This window comes from Rhopilema esculentum, chromosome 11 (genome assembly GCF_057945365.1).
Source record: "Rhopilema esculentum isolate cy_ngs chromosome 11, ASM5794536v1, whole genome shotgun sequence".
In the NCBI taxonomy this organism is placed as follows: Eukaryota; Metazoa; Cnidaria; class Scyphozoa; order Rhizostomeae; family Rhizostomatidae; genus Rhopilema; species Rhopilema esculentum.
Genome location: NC_142825.1, coordinates 3,559,827 through 3,576,235, shown reverse-complemented (window position 1 = coordinate 3,576,235; position 16,409 = coordinate 3,559,827). Strand labels below are relative to the sequence as shown.

The following is a 16,409-nucleotide window of genomic DNA, read 5'->3' as shown; positions in this document are numbered from 1 at the left end:
CTTTCAACTTTATTAACGAACTGTTTACGGAAAAGTCTTTGGAGCCAATTATAGTCAGTGATGGGCACCTGGGGGGCCGAGGGAGGCGGTCCCCCTATATTTTGGAGGACAATGGTCGTTTGTTCTAAAACAATGGCAAAATGTGACGTCATCTTATCAAAACTATAGACTTGCCTTTCCCCCAATAATTGACTAAGTGTCCGCCCCTGATTATAGTCTAATTTAAATCTAGCATGAGATTTCTGATTTCACTTACTGTCAACATTTTGTTTTGGGAGCAACACCATTTGATCAATAAGAACACCACATGAATCACCGTCATCAAACTTTACGACATATATTGGCTCCTCCATGCTTCTTTGTATCAACTGAATCCTGCCCGGAAAGTACCTGCAAAGTAAATAGAAATCGGGAGTAAACAGGGGCGAGCTACGAAAATTGGCTAACGTCAGAAATAGCAGAAGAAGCTAACACAGGGAGTTCGTTACAGGAATTGTTTAATTTGCAAACATGAAGGGCTTTGTGAATTTGTAGATTGTAGGCTTGTAGATTGTAGGCAAAAACCTACTTTTGTAAGCACATGGAATATTATGCATGGAGAATAAATAGTCATGGTTCATGTATAAACTTTAAGTGAATTTGTGCAACACACTCCAAAAACCAAACATAAGTGAACAGTGGACTTAACAAACATATTTAAAATCACTTTTTTAAAAGAAAATCTTACTTTTGCCTCCATATTCTTGAACAATTTTTTGTTCTTAGAGCCTACTCTTAGAAGTTAAAAAATCTGAAACTATTCTTAAACCATTTTGAAGAAAATTTTGAAAAAAGAAAATCTTTGTAACAGTCTATCTTCATCACGAAAAGATTGTATGAAAAGACACAAAGACAAGCGCAATACGAGCTCGTACAAGCTTGTATTTTGCGTGAATGTTGAGCTTGTCTTTTTTGCTCAAAACACTTACAAAGGCAAAAAGTCAAATTTTCGATGACATTGAGCCTGGCCATCATTTTTAAATAGTTTATTCTATTCACCAACCTCGAGCTCCAATACCTTTATAAAGTTTATCCTAATGTGTAACAGACATCACTAAATAACGGACTCAACAAATTTAATGAAACAATATCTTCCTGCTATTAAAACATTGTAAAAGTTTTTCAAACAGCAGACACTTCTATACAACGAACAGGATTCCTTGTCGTGAAAGTGTCCGGCGACTTCACTGTCCGGTAAATGGCTTTTTGCAGAGCACTCAATTAATGTTTCACTTACTGTTTTCCTTTGAGCTTGAAGCAAATAACCCGAGTTCCTCGCTGCACATAGGCATGCCTCGGATGCAATGCAAAAATCACTGCTGTGACGTCATCTGTGTCGTATGACATCGTTTCTTGCAGTTCAAATACATACACGTGACAGCGGAATTCGCGTAGTGACGTCACCTTTCCTCGGCAGTAGCACCCATTCTTCATTCGGGCGAAAACCAGCGACCCAACGCCGGGTGTAGCTGTCAAGTTAATCAGATACGATTAATTTCATAGGAAATTTCATAGGTATTTGTGGAAATACAGAACGCTCGCAAATATTTATTTTATATGACTTCACCTTTATAAGTTTTAAACCAAACTGGAATTCAATTACTTCTAGCGCCAGCTTATACTATAAATTCACTTATTATATCATGCTAACTTAGAAGCCTTCAAAAATTTTATTAATCGACTACTAAATTTTGAAAATATTTTTTAAAAAAGGCCTAAATTTTTGAATAGCTGAATCTTTTACACCACGTTAATTACAAATCGGTATTCGTAAATTCAAAAACCAAAATTATTTTCATACCTTCGATGTTTGGTTTTGGTACAAGCCTCAATGCAGCCGCCGACTTCCAATATTCTTTGTTATCAAAGTAGCATTTGACAAGATATTTCGTCGTCTCTGGTGATTCCCCTACGTCCTCCCATCCAGGCTCACTGACCTCCTTTCCAGTTGTTTCTACATCACCCTTTTTCTTCCCCGTCCAGATCTGCTTTACCCTAGCAATCTCAAACCTCCCCTTATCTTTATTAGCTGCGAGCACATTAGAACCGACTCTTATTCGACTTTCGTCCGGTTTCTTATCAAGAATCACAGAAGTATTGTCTTTTACAGTGTGTTTAAGCTCCCCTTCCGGATAGAAGTAAACATTGAAGTGAGTATCTTTCTGAGAAAGAAATCCGTGCTGAAAGTCTCCGCTTTTTGTCCGCGCCCAAACCATACTTCCGGGTGTAAGCTTGTTTGCATCAGCTAAAGAATAGATGAAACAAGGTTCTCAAATCACTCGATCGACCGATTACAGGGCAAGGACAAGTTCAAACAAAGAAATACACAGTATTTAAAACTAAAATAGATAAGGGTTTACAAATTTTTTTCTTTGATTCAGCTTCCTTGAATTATGTTGTTCATATCGGATAAAATTATAACGAATCTTTCTCATAAAAAAGAGGCCAGGTGAACATACAAAGATCAGAGATCTCTGTGTTGTGGTTTATGGATTGTAAAAACCACTTTCCTGTTAATCTATAAGATATAAAAAACATACTTGTCTCGAGGTACCATTTCTTGGAACTTCTAATGTCATCCATATCCCACAATCTCGACAAATCTCGATGTTTGCTTTCCGAATCCTTGATGTTCTATTTGTTTCAAATTAAAATATGAAAATGAAATCATTTTACTGCCAGACTTCAAAGCTGTAAACTAAACACTCCAAAAGCACAGGGCAATAATAAATGAAGTATTTAATTAAACAGTCAGTTCACATTTCTGTCACGGGCCTAATTTCTGTCCAAGAGCATCATAGTGGTGCAAACAGAAATCATCAGATCACCAGAATGTTGTTCTGTATATGGCGCCGTATAGACGGAGTTACATGTTGCCTGCTCTAAACATTACAGACATAGAAACAATTGCCTGATGATAGCATCAAGTGTGAAACTCGGACCCTGTCAAACAACGGCCACATAAACATCAAGGACAAGATTAACTTTATCACCCTTTGGTACGAATTGTCGATCCTTGTTTAATCGAACGTCTCCGTAATAACTAGCGATAAGAGGGAGGAACATTACCTGTTGCTCGGATATAACAGTAAGGCAAGCCATAACTGTTTTGATTGTAGCTGGAGATAAATTGATGAAGAGAACGGTTGTGCTGACGTTCATGTGCGGCTTGCCACCAATCGGAGCATTGCTGTACAAGCTAACACTGGATAGCTGCAACACCTAATGGGAAAAGGTATTTTATGTTGAAATACACAATTATAGAGCATTGCACGAAGAACACGATGCGTTGTAGCTACTCAGCAATTACATAGAGTAGCGGAATCAAAGCATACTAAAGCACATCTTGTTTGATACTCCTCACAGTATTAAAGGAAAGGTGATGACTACGCAACGTGGAAGGAAGAATAACGCGTTTGATTGGTTCCTTGTTTTGACCGAACAGCCACCGTAGTTCATGTGATTGAAGAGAGTCAAATAACAATAACAAAGACCGTTGATAACTGCACTGTTGGTTGTAACAGTCAAAGGTGTAGGGCAGAGGAGGGACCAGCATCAAGGCAGGGATTACGAAAGGTAGTTGTTCAAGAAGATTTGTCATATGCGTTATAAAACTTGGAACACCTATTTAGGGACAATTTTAAGTAGAAAATTTTGTCACTGGTTGGGAAATTAAACCATTTCATCGTATCAATTGAACAAGATCCGTCTTCTTTGGCCTTCTGTCTTCTGTTCACCTTATCTTTGAGCATCTTCCTGCAGAATTTGTCAAACTAATATTCTAAATGAACGGATTCAGGTCTATAAATTTATTTACCCTGGGCTCAGGTTATCATATTGATACAAAAATTGATAACAGATCTTTATCAGATAATTAAAGCCCTATTCAAAATTTTTCAGGATTTTGTCACATGAAAATTATTGGGAAGGAAGGTTTCTGATGCGATATATTCTCGATTTTTTGGATACTATCTTTATATTCACCCAAATACTTGTATTTTAAACAAAAGATTTCCCACAGACCTGCGACGATGTCTTTGTCCTTTTTTCCTTCTGGAAAGCAGCTGATGTCACTTTGGTGTTCGATATCGCCCCATACATCTGCTGCTGTCCAGTTTTTTCCACATATGTGAAGTTTACCAACGTCTTAAAAAGGAAATAAAATGTTTAAAAAGGAAAAAGCACTGGCGGGACCTTTGATTACGTATGCATATTTGCTGAGGTGCTGTAGAGGGGCGCAACAAATCCACACGTGTAGTGATTCCCTTTTACAAAAAACAGACTTGCCTTAGATGCTTAAGATTGAATAAATTCCATTTTGTGGCTGCTTGGCCAACTTGTAATTTAGCAGCATGTATTAGAGAGTTTGGATCTTTGATGTCAAGCAAGTTTGAAAAAAAGACTAAAAGAGCATGAACAGATACTTGTTGGTAAAATATGACCAAGTAGCGAATATTATTTTCTTCAAGATAAAATGGCCCGAGGATTTCTTGGCACCTACAGTACCAGCATTGCCAATTGTAGGGGACATGAACATCAGTTAGATGGAAAAAGATTTGGTTGTTTGTAAAAATACGAATTCAGAGAAATTAACATGAAGAGAATCTCAAAAACATCACGTACATGCAAAAACAATGCATTTGTGTTTTTGTCCTGCGCATCTGCAAGTATTACAATTTGAGGATCTTTAACATTGATTGTGACTTTCATTTCCGGAGAATGTTCCAGTCTCCCCTTTTCCGGTGCCAAGGCAATCTGTGATCCAGGAACTAAAGCCGGTTTGACACCTTGCTCCTCCAAAGCAACAGAATGCGTAGGTGTCGGCGGTAACGAAGGCTTGTCTGTCTCCTCCTCAACCGCCCCTGGCTGAGGCATCGCATTCAAGAAAACATTTGTCAAAACCATGATGTATTCGACATTCAGAATGATTAGGAGGTTCTGTAAATTTATACTGATTGACGTGTCAAGCTTTTCATTCATCTCGTATTGAAGTTCAAGCATAATTCCTTTAGATTCTACCAGTTTCTCGCCCTTGTGAGATGGTGTTGAAGTTTTGCTTTTGTAGTACTCAATCATCCTAGAAATGAGAGCAATTTAATACAATATGTTAATACAACTATTGACATAATAGAATATTACCACTACCTAGTTACATGAAAATCAGAATCTATGCTAAAAGTATAGAGGCCAGTTTCCATTTGATTCTCTTTGGCCGGTCGAGAGCGAAGCTCCTCCTTCGAATAAGCGACCATTAGCTGAGTAAATCAATTCATTTCGCTGGTTTGTTGATTAGCTTTCGCCAAGTTGCACAACCGGAATGAATAAAGTGGAAACCGGCCTTAAAGGCTGTTAGAACATAATATTAAAACAAATAATGAGGCGAACACAAAATGAGGGCGAATGAGGCCTCTCAGGATGAAAGGGTAGTGAAGAGAGGATTGTGCAATCTCTTGGAAAAGAATAGAAGTCAGTGGCAAACAAGAAATCGAGGGCTGGGGACAACTCCTTGTTACCACTGCATCGCAGTGGGCGATTTCCGACTAAAGAGGCATATAATCTGATCATTTTTTTGATGAAAATGTTTCATCTGTTCTGTTAGAAGATGCCATCATTGTTGTCTGCTGCAATCGTTTTAAAATAACAATGATGCAAAAGCTCGGTCAAAACAAAGTATGCAAAAAACAGCCCTTATTTTAAGCATTTTGGTTCTCTTAATCACCTCGTGACTCCATCTCTGTTTGGCCGTTTGTCATCTAGAGTCAATGTGTCTAAAACAATAGATAAGGCCATCGCACTGTCGGATAGAATGTTGCCAATTATACCAAGATGGCCTATCACAAAAGTCCCTAAACAATGCACCGGCTTTCGCTCCATAAATTCCTCTCCATCTAACTAAAATAAAATTATAAAAGAGAAAATCAATACCATTAAATAATGATCATCCTGTTTCTATTCAATATATGTGAAAAATTGATAATTTGCTAGGTAATATGACAATATTTAGCTTTCACAACGAGTCAGTACCAACCTAAAGATATGTGTATCAAGTTTCTTCAAATCCTTCAAAATCTAAGCTTCCAGTGACTTTAACAGATTCATTGGTTCAAAAAGTATAAAAAACAAGCCTAATTTTAAGCATGTTGGTTCTGATTAACATTGGTTTCAATAAATTACCTAGGCCTGAACTAGGCCTTATTTACTACATTTGTCAGATGTTTACCAAAGTAAGTGCAGCAATTTACTAAATTCCTTACTGAAGAATGCATAACCATATTCATTGAAAACTCAAATAATACTAAACATTGAGCAAAAGATGTACCATGTCTTCTGGCCTAACGTATACTTCAGCAATAACGTTTTCGATTTCAAATGTAAACTTCGTTTGCAGCCATACTTCTGTAGGAGGTGTTCCACCGTCCGCTTGTGTAGCTGAGGTAAAGATTATGGGCAAGTTACGATTAATCAATTCATTACCATCAAAAGAGGCAGAAATATTTTTGGTAGCAATTTGTAGCTTCTCTTCAAGAGTAAATCACGCGAAGGTGAGATAGTGGCGAAAACCAAATATTCAAATGATCACGATAGGATCTCTTTAATGCCAACCTTTCTTTTCATCCTCAAACACGTCTACCTAGGCTAAAATCTCTATAAATCTTTTTCATCAGGCACCAATAAACATCATCAATCAAAAGCTGGCCTATATAAAAAACCTTTTCTAACAACACTTAAATCATTTTACCAGATTTTTCAATCGAATCAACTCCTTCAAGGCTTTCATTATCAGAATCCTCTTCTTTGAATGTTTCAGATTTGCCTTTCTTCTTTTGATCTGCAAAATGAAATTTATCAATAAGTACAATTAAGTACATATGTACTCCTGAATAAATCATAACAGCATTTACCTAGAAGAAGTCGATAAAAATGATTACATTAAAGATCTTAAAACAAGGTTTCAGTTAACTATGAAAATTTATTATGAATCGTCTATGACAAAGTAGTAACAAAATTAACCGACAGCACTTTAGCAAGAAAACTTAAATAGACAGAAACAAGAAATTACAACTTCGTCCTTTGTGTATAAAATTGAATCAGTTGAAATTTGATTAAAACACTGAAAAGTAACAACAATTTAAATAAAACTGAAAAGTAACAGAAACATATCTGTCTTCATAAATCATAATTTTGCACAAACTAACATGAAGTTAAAGACGTGCTTGCTTGAGGGTGACAATTCATTGAGAGGGGGAGAAAAGAGAGGTTATACGAAATAACAAGAAACAGGGAAGAATACGAACAAAGCTCTTAAAATTAAGGAGAATAATGAAAAAAAGTGGAAGATAAATTAATGAAATGATAGGAGAGGCAAGTATAGTTTGAATGAAGAAAAGAAGACAGTAGAGGGATATTTCGATCCGCAACTGGGTATATATATTTCCTTCCATAGCAGAGATAACAAAGCTAGTGGTTGTACGAAAGGCTGTTATTCAATGAAAATATATGGCAAATTCACCTTGCTCCCACAAATCAAATCCTTCTTTCATATTGTGATTCAGTACTTCCATAATTGCTCTCAAGTCCTCTTCGCTTACAGTCATCTAAAAAATAAACATCAATCCAACATTAAAAAGTTTATTTCGTTTGCTTTGTTTCAGAGACTTTCAGTTTTCCGTATTATTACACTCGCCAATAAACACGAAATGTAGCAAATCAGCAATGCATCTTATAGGAATAGTTAAACTAAATATGACACTCAACACATTACAAATATGATAGCACAAAGTAATAAGTAGCTTTTCAATCACCTTAACTGACTTTAAGAAGCCCTGCACTTCAATATCCGGGACTTCATGGTTCCAAGGACTAAGGCTGCGTATTAAACCGAGGTTCAAAGTTACAGGGTCTACAAGCAACCGCTGCGCAACGATCTCCTTGCCATTTTTGACCAAAGCTCTATGAAAGAAGATTCGCATGTCATCCACAAGCAGGAAAGCTTTCGTAAGTTATCTACCATAAAAATTTTACAGTGAATGCTTCTAGTACACAGAATTAAAGAAAGAAAGAAAGAAAGAAAGAAAGAAAGAAAGAAAGAAAGAAAGAAAGAAAGAAAGAAAGAAAGAAAGAAAGAAAGAAAGAAAGAAAGAAAGAAAGAAAGAAAGAAAGAAAGAAAGAAAGAAAGAAAGAAAGAAAGAAAGAAAGAAAGAAAGAAAGAAAGAAAGAAAGAAAGAAAGAAAGAAAAAAGAAAGAAAGAAAGAAAGAAAGAAAGCCTTACTTTGACAATTTCATTTCTGTCAACTTGATAGCCATACTGTCCGTTATTGTCGGTTCCGCTGACCTTCGTGGACTTGATTTTGTGCTCACGAGGCAAAATTTGTTGAAGACTTTGAGCTGGCCAAGATCTACCATAAGACAAAGCTCTGATAAGGAATCCACCGGAACGATGATGAGTGGGGCTTGGATGGTTATGTTCAGCTTGTTTCGAGACCCGTATTCTCTTATACTGGCAACCTTGAAAAACAAAGATAATGACAGAGATTTTGATATCGAACAGAAAATTTTTGCTAATCTCTAGAACTGATAGACTTGGGCTGATTATAGAAAGCCTGATTTTATCAAAGCCATAGCTACATGCATGTGTGTACAGGAATAATTCCTGAGGAATTCGAATGAAATTCAGAAAAACCAAAACAGTCTGATCAAACCAGGAAATAGGTAAAAGATTCATCTAGATTCTGTCATAAAAAGCCAAAGAACTCTGTTTGGATGCCCAAAAACTATTAGAATCGTGTCAAACAGTTCCCGTTGAACAGGGTCTGAATTGGGTGGGACTGATCACATGCAGCACATGAACTAATCCGGAAAATATTTAAGTCTATTTCTATCTGTCGACTGGTCACCTTCTTTTTAAGCTTTGTATTCTGTTATAGCTTTCTGTCTTCGCTTGATAATGGGAAATGCTCGAAACATCGTTGATATCATTAGCTCTCTCTTTCCGTATACAGTTTTATTCTAAATCAAAAATTGTATTGAGCTCTTAAAGGAACAGACCAAAGTGGTCCCCGTGTAACTCAGGTATCTGGATTCAAAAATGAATTCCGATGCTTGAATAGAAACGAAGAAACAAACAAACAAATAAATAAACAATCTGAAAACAAACAACATATGTGTTGAAGAACTTACAGCTGCAGCAGTAGATTCAACAGCAACTTGGCGTGCCTTGTCTGCTGCTTGCTGGGAAATTTGAAAGTTGTCCAAAAACACCTGAAATTCAGAAAATTACTAATAAGCTTTTTGCAGCAAAATTCGGCACGGATTGATACAAATTGCTTTAAAAAAAATCATGTGTCGATCTGTTACTTATTGATCAACATCTGATGGCTGCAGAACAATAACAGCTTTTGAATCCTAAGCTAAATGTTTTCGTCGTTTCTTGGCCTTAAAAATGACTTTTTTTACTCCTGATGACACAAGCGAAATTAAACATGGTAGACTCTTAACATGGTAGATTAAAAACATGGTAGATTAAAAAAGCGTTTTATCAAGAAATTAGCGAGGAAGCTGACTGGTTAAGGAACAGCTTATAGCCCTTATTCATAAAACCTTTCGTGACCGATAGGCCTATTTTCAAATTCAGACTCGAAAATCCACGAGCAACTCATTAGCTTGTTTTCTTTCAAAGTACAATGTTTTATATGATAACAAAAGACATGAAAATTTGGCAGCAAGTCTGATAGTTAAAAACATATTGGAACAAATTCACCGTGAGCTACATGACATTAAGATACCGAAAGAAGCATTACAGTTGTATGCTAGCTAGAAAAACTCACCATGAGCTCCATGACAAAACGATGAAGGTAAACTCCTTTCATTCTTCCTATGATGAGCCGCAGCGACAAATCAACAGCATCCATATTGCTGATATTTGCGTCTTTCGTAGCATCATTAAACATTACCAGCTCCAAATCAAAAACTTCCTCGTTGTCCATGAAGATTATCTATGACCGATTACAAGCCAATTTTAACAAGACGGTGAAGTTCAAAAGTCATTTAGTTAAAAGAGTTGGTAAGAATTGAACACTCAGCGATAATTGTAACTGGCGTTCATCAAAATAAGGCACTTCTTCGAGTAAGTACGGTATCAGGACTGTCCAAATATGACTTTGGCCATTCATAAAATAATATTTAAACATGGCCTAAATTAAACTTCTATGATGTTCTATTAGAAAATTAGCTCTAAATGCAAATATTTCACAAACAAAAGGCTACAGACACCTAATTCTTTATAGATAGTTGGCCTTAATTAGCTTCTTTATAGCTATCAGACGTTCATTTAGTACGCCAACTTTAAACAAATTATTTATTATTATTATTATTATATTATTATAGCCCCCATCTTGGTTCATAATTTGAGACAAAAGCAGTTTTTAATGACAGAAAGCCAGTGCACGAAGAACATTCTATGAGAACGAATCGCAGACCAGTTGATTTAAACTCACTTGGTGATAAACTGTTTCTTCTGAACAATCCAGAACTTGAAGATCTTTCATCCTTAACGACAAAACACAGTTTCAGTTAAAATCACTTTAATATTTTGAATTTGATATCTTAAATTTAAAAAAATATATTTTCTAATTCGCAACATGTATGAAAAAACATTTTACAAAAATACGTGTGTAGCAAAAATATGGAAAGTTGTACCCATCCAGTGAATGTTAAATAATTGACAGCAAAAAGATAAGAAAGATAAAATATAAGATAAGAAAATTTTTATTTTTATCTAAAAATATAGTATATATCCAGTTTCAGGACTTTTTAAACTATCAGGGACTTTTCTCGCATCTCAGTAATTCACACATGACAGAGAAAAATGGGTCTATGTGGACGATTAGACTCCGAGGACTCTCTGGATATTTCTTGAAATGGGATTTGGATGTTTTAGAATTTTTGTAGAACAATTTTTGTTTTTAACAAAAACTATTCTTTAATAGAAAAGCTTTTTCACTTCGAAAAACTTCAGGATTACAGTTTGTAAATGCCTAATGTTTCTAGAGACTGTTTTCGTATGACATTTGGTTGAGGCAAGTGAACAAAAACTGAAACTTGCAAATGGATTACAGTTGATTTGACATGTTCCGTAGATTTTTAGAACCAAGACCAAATGAATAATTTGATAGGGAAAGATGCTGTGTTCGCAATTAAATGATTTTGTACATTTAGAGGTGCCTCATTTAATACCTATTTAATAATGCCTTTATAAGTAAACAGTCCAAATTCAAAAATTCTAAAATGTTTGTTGTGCCATCAACGCTTTGGAACTCTCTAACAGTCTCTACGGAACTCTACAAAGGAGTTGAGCGATCTGTTCTACCTCGCTTGGATTTGTGTTTTGTTTGATTGCATTTCTACCCTGGACGAAAGGCCTGAAAAGAAAATTATAAATATGTGATTTCAGTATTGATCTTTGTGGAAAGCTGGCATCGCGCAATTAAGTAGATTGCTGGATGAGTTTTGTAGGCCAGAAAAGATACTGCAAGGAAAGAGTACAGTGCTGGAGGAAAATGAGGAAAATATCGAGAAAATTATTGGCCATGTGAGAATAGTGAGCTGTTACCTTTGAAGTACGCTTTTGCAAGATTTGTCTTGGCTGAGCAGATCTGCAGATCAACACCCTCCATCTCCGCATTTACACGAATAAGCAGCTCATTTGTAACCCCCATCTTTTTCTTTAAAGCTACAATGAAAAACAAGATTTTGCACCACAGAGCGAGAAACCAGACCAATTTAGACGGACAATCGTTCTCAATGGAACCGCGATTCACACGTCTCTCGTCGCAAAAACATTGGAAAAAATAGTGGGAATAGCATACATTCAAATCTCTTATATCATTATGAATGTGATTGGGGCACAAAAGTTGCATCCATGTTAATCCTAGGGCGTGACTTGAGCATCATTTGAGAGATGGCTTTAGAGAGACTTCAGTATGCATTAACTATAAATATGCTCTTTTGACAGATAAATTCAAAGAAGAACTCAAACCTATAGCATCTTGCAACTGGTTTGCTTTATCGATCGTAGACCGGCTTCTATCAAGAGGTGCTTCGTCTTGCTCGCCAATAAGAGCTTCTGTCTTTGATGTGATAGCCTCAACCTGAGCTTTAACCTCCATAGATCTAGAGCAAATGAAACGTAAAAACAACACCTAAGAGCTACAATGCCTGCCAAAAGTACTTGGAGCACCAAGCAATTTGCATTGCATTTGATATCTTTCATTCCTTCCCCGAAAAAAATTACTATTTCCGCCCCCTTCCCACTAAAACAATATTGATAATTTAGAGAATATCATAAAAGAAGCGCAAAAGAAAGTGCTTCTTAAAATCCTAACCCGTTTCATAGTAAACCAACATTGTTCTGTAGGGGAAAGGGAGATGATTGATTTTGACCTTGGAAACTGACGTCAGTATTCAAAGACTTTTGGCAGGCATTGTATTTTCTTTGATGATTTTTTACAAGAGAATTTTAAATGAGAGCTTCATGTCAGGTAAAAGAATAATGTCAGAATACTTTCTTATTCACTAAATAGGCTGTCCTGTTCTACACACCCAAAAGCGTGTACAGCCCTGCCTATACGACATAGAGCACTTTATGACAGAACGGTAAAAAGTAATTCATTTATTTCCTAGTCATATTACTTCAACGACAATGCAACTACACATTGCAAGTTGGCTGTTTGATTTGCAAACATTTTCATGTAAGGCGATACTTTGAGATGTAATTGAAATATACTGAGAAAATACGGATGGAAAAATCGATGGCAATTTGATAGGCAACTAAACTAGCGATGACACTCACTCAAAACTCGTACTAATTCGGTTCATGAGATCCATTGCCTTCAATAGAGCCTCTTGGTGAAGAATCACGTGAACCATTGCAAAATTGATGTTTATGATTTGTTCTGTCGACTCAAATTCATCTCGATAGTGCAGCATTGCTCTGTGTGCCTGCATGAAAGCACAATTTAAGGTAAAAAAGACGAGTCAACAACAAAGGAGATACAGCTGCTATGTTATGAGGTGCGGTGCGATGGGATAATTAGCAAAAGAGGGTTTTCAGGCACGACAAACAAGACTATGTATGCAAATTCCTTAAATCTGTACTTTCAAACAAAGATATTCTCTCATCGAAAAAGTAACTTGGGGATGACTAATTAATCGATAATTTCGCGGGCTGTGGGTCAATTTTTATCTTCGCCTATTTATTGTTGAAAATCCTGAGAATATTTAGGGCTCCAAGAAAAGGACTGAAACTTTGAGGCTTGGGAAAAGGGATTGTGGATACAGATATACTACTGACAAAAACGAAGAATAAAAGAAGGAAAACGAACCTCATCAGTAAACACCCAGTTGGGACCAAGCGTTACCATTCCATTGAAAAAGCACTAGTGAAAAATAGGGAATTAGAAAGACAGGGTAAAAATTAACCAGATAATGACTTGTATCTTGGAAAGTTGAAACACAAATCACACTTAAAAACACTTAAAAACACTTAAAAACACTTAAAAACACTTAAAAACACTTAAAAACACTTAAAAACACTTAGCACTTGAAAATGGCACGAAATACCGCAAATACAAAAAGATAGCGGAAAATATCCCACCCAACTTAGCACTTGGGTGGGCGGGGAGGCAAAAAACGTTTTTTTTCTACGAAGAATGAGTACACTGTGTTGGCCTCTTTTGGAATCGACAGCTCATAGCCAGAGAAGTTTTGTTTTATATTATGTCTATTGTATTTCATTTACATTTAATTATGTATATAAACACAAAATGTTTCATTCTTCGGGCATTTGCAGCTTTTACCTCGTGTTTTATTTGTTATCAGATGCCTGTTTTCGTAATTGTCTGGGGCAAAAGGAGCCAAGTTTAGTTTTAAATAAGATTTATACAAAATGTCGAGCTTGCATTTCGCAGCAGACTGTCAAATGAAAAGCAACATTTTGAGAGAACTGAAAAAATAAAGCAGTTTAGCAATAATTGTCTACTAAGACTTGAATATCTTCAAAGGTTCCTCAAGATCACCTTCTTGTAATTTTCTGCTTTTTTTATTGTTAAATCCGTAGCATTTCTTATGTATAAAACTGATAAAGTCAGAAGAAGATTGAAGAGAAGAGATGAAAAGCTGAAAGTGACATAGCACAGACCTGACTCAGGACACCATACTTAGATATAGCATCGATGCAATGAAACTGCGGATGCAGAAGGCAATATTAACCATAGTTGTTAAAGACGACTGAAAACCTTAAGCGTTGAAATTCTAGTGATACGTAAAAAGCGACCCACCTGTCTGTACGTAACTTTGAGCAGATGACTGTCTTCTGGCGTGCTAAGAAGTTCGATTGGTCCACCATCAATTCCTTGAGTCATTTCCCTTAAAAGCAGTCTCCGTATAGCAGCGTGGGCAACCAAATCCCATCGACATATCTTCACTTGACTCTCAATGTCATCAATAACAAAGCTTAAACAAGGAACAAAGTCTCTGAACAAATCAGACATGCCTATATCTAGCTTGATTTTCTTCACAGTGAAATCTACGTCCAGCTTGACTTGGTTTGCTATGCTGGCATCGAATGTTGGACCAACGCTGAAAACGACAAAGACAATTATAACAAACTAAACATCAATATCTTCCTTACTCGAAATAGCGCCAAAAACCATCTTTATCTTAAAACACCACATTCCGGAATAGCAAACCAAATAAACGAGAATAATCCGGTCTGCTTAGGAAAGGTAGCTTCTTTGCATGTAAACAGAACAAATCGTGCTTTGCTCAACCAAATTACGTGCATCTCTAGCAAAAATACAAACTTAATTCAGGCTAAGAAACTCAAATGTGGAGCCCAGTTAATGGCTAAATAACTACAATGAACAGAAACTCTGACCCAAAAGATGGTTATAAGGTGGATCTCCATATAAGGTGGATTTCCATTTAATTTGCCCCAGCAGCACGAATATTGAATCGGCAAAACGGCCAACTACAAGAGTTTAACCCAGTCCCTTAGTATATGAACCGATGTGAATACTTTTGCAAGCAGTTTCACACTTGCAATGACAAAGAAAATTGAGCCTCAGCCATGCAACAAGAGCAAATCAAATGGAAACCCGCCTGTACATGACTCGGATCAACACGAGTCAACTTGATTCGGATCACATGAATTAGCGTGTTGTTGTACCATTCAATGCACGCGAGTAACTGAGAAAACGCAGAGGTACACGCTAATTCTCTGATTTATTACCTTCCCTTTGGTGACTCTGGTGGCGTTGAATAATAACTTTCTTCGGATGTTTCTCTTTCAAATATAAACTGGAATTTGTCACAAGTTCTTTCAATGCTGCTAAAATGGCAATTTTATTTACAATTTTGTCATATATATTTATTTTCTTGCATTTAATTTTTTGTGCTTATTTAAGTGCAGTTCATCTTTACAGGGGCACTAAAATTTAATGTATTTATCCCTGTTTTTTATATTACAAAATATTTATCAATTTGTATAGTATCATTAAAACCATGATAGTCACGATAAACATGTTATTAACTCATTTTTAAAGACATTTTTACGATAATCATCAATTTCTATTTACGTTTCAAGGGGATCATAAAACATAAATTATTGCTTACGAAACAATTAGTAACTCTCTAGTTCGAAGTTTGATCAAGTTTGAATATCAGAAATAAGTAGATGTTTGGGAAGAAAAATATGGCACTGGTGTTAAGAAATACCCTACTAGAGTTGCCTTACAATTTATCTTTAGAATTTAACAGGGAGTTTCAGCAACGTAGAGCGAATTCTTGATATCTAAATTCCCAATTTTCTCGCAAGATGAGAAGAGGCTTCCTAATGGATAAGTTAAATGTTTATAGTGCTAGAGTTAGACTGGTCCAGAAGACAGAGAGAGAACAACCAATGCCTCCAAATAATGTGTAAAATCTTTGATGGGTGCCACTTTTTGGGAGAAAAATAAGCTTAAAGTTAGATGGTCTTATTTTTTAAGGATTTATTCTTAGTCTTTTTATGACATAAAAGCAGCAACGATAAACTCGTCCACGAGATTATCCAATAGCAGCACATGGAATCGAAAATAAATTCTTTGGAACTGAAGTTTACCTCTCAGGAATATTTGTGATCGGGCTGTCTGGCGGGGTTCCGAATTCCATATTCTCTTCGTCATCATCATCATCTGAGTCAAAGTTGAAAAGCGAATCCGGCGCAGCAAGATCAACGGCAGCAACATGGCCTATTGCTGAGGGCTGAAAAACAAGGCAAAGATGAAATCTGTAAGATGAAACCTATTGCTGAGGGCTGAAAAACAAGGCAAAGA

At 36.2% G+C, this 16,409-nt stretch overlaps 1 protein-coding gene across 3 annotated transcripts in view; it reads right to left on the bottom strand.

Moving 5' to 3' along the window:
• LOC135693636 (intermembrane lipid transfer protein VPS13A) overlaps window positions 1-16,409 on the bottom strand; it is a 72,031-nt gene that overhangs the window by 27,550 nt on the left and 28,072 nt on the right. Inside the window, exons 31-54 of one of the 3 annotated variants that reach the window (XM_089111647.1) lie at window positions 16,196-16,338; window positions 15,326-15,424; window positions 14,373-14,673; window positions 13,419-13,472; window positions 12,887-13,035; window positions 12,074-12,207; window positions 11,648-11,767; window positions 11,405-11,456; window positions 10,533-10,584; window positions 9,864-10,031; window positions 9,217-9,297; window positions 8,309-8,544; window positions 7,842-7,989; window positions 7,550-7,634; window positions 6,779-6,868; window positions 6,359-6,468; window positions 5,759-5,931; window positions 4,663-5,116; window positions 4,063-4,185; window positions 3,109-3,261; window positions 2,580-2,673; window positions 1,841-2,284; window positions 1,277-1,508; window positions 257-390 (exon numbers count right to left, since the gene is read on the bottom strand). In XM_089111647.1, the coding sequence (XP_088967773.1) occupies window positions 257-390; window positions 1,277-1,508; window positions 1,841-2,284; window positions 2,580-2,673; window positions 3,109-3,261; window positions 4,063-4,185; window positions 4,663-5,116; window positions 5,759-5,931; window positions 6,359-6,468; window positions 6,779-6,868; window positions 7,550-7,634; window positions 7,842-7,989; window positions 8,309-8,544; window positions 9,217-9,297; window positions 9,864-10,031; window positions 10,533-10,584; window positions 11,405-11,456; window positions 11,648-11,767; window positions 12,074-12,207; window positions 12,887-13,035; window positions 13,419-13,472; window positions 14,373-14,673; window positions 15,326-15,424; window positions 16,196-16,338 (3,829 nt within the window). The remainder of the gene's footprint in view (window positions 1-256; window positions 391-1,276; window positions 1,509-1,840; window positions 2,285-2,579; window positions 2,674-3,108; window positions 3,262-4,062; window positions 4,186-4,662; window positions 5,117-5,758; window positions 5,932-6,358; window positions 6,469-6,778; window positions 6,869-7,549; window positions 7,635-7,841; window positions 7,990-8,308; window positions 8,545-9,216; window positions 9,298-9,863; window positions 10,032-10,532; window positions 10,585-11,404; window positions 11,457-11,647; window positions 11,768-12,073; window positions 12,208-12,886; window positions 13,036-13,418; window positions 13,473-14,372; window positions 14,674-15,325; window positions 15,425-16,195; window positions 16,339-16,409) is intronic. The other 2 variants (XM_089111648.1, XM_089111649.1) reach the window with 2 other exon arrangements.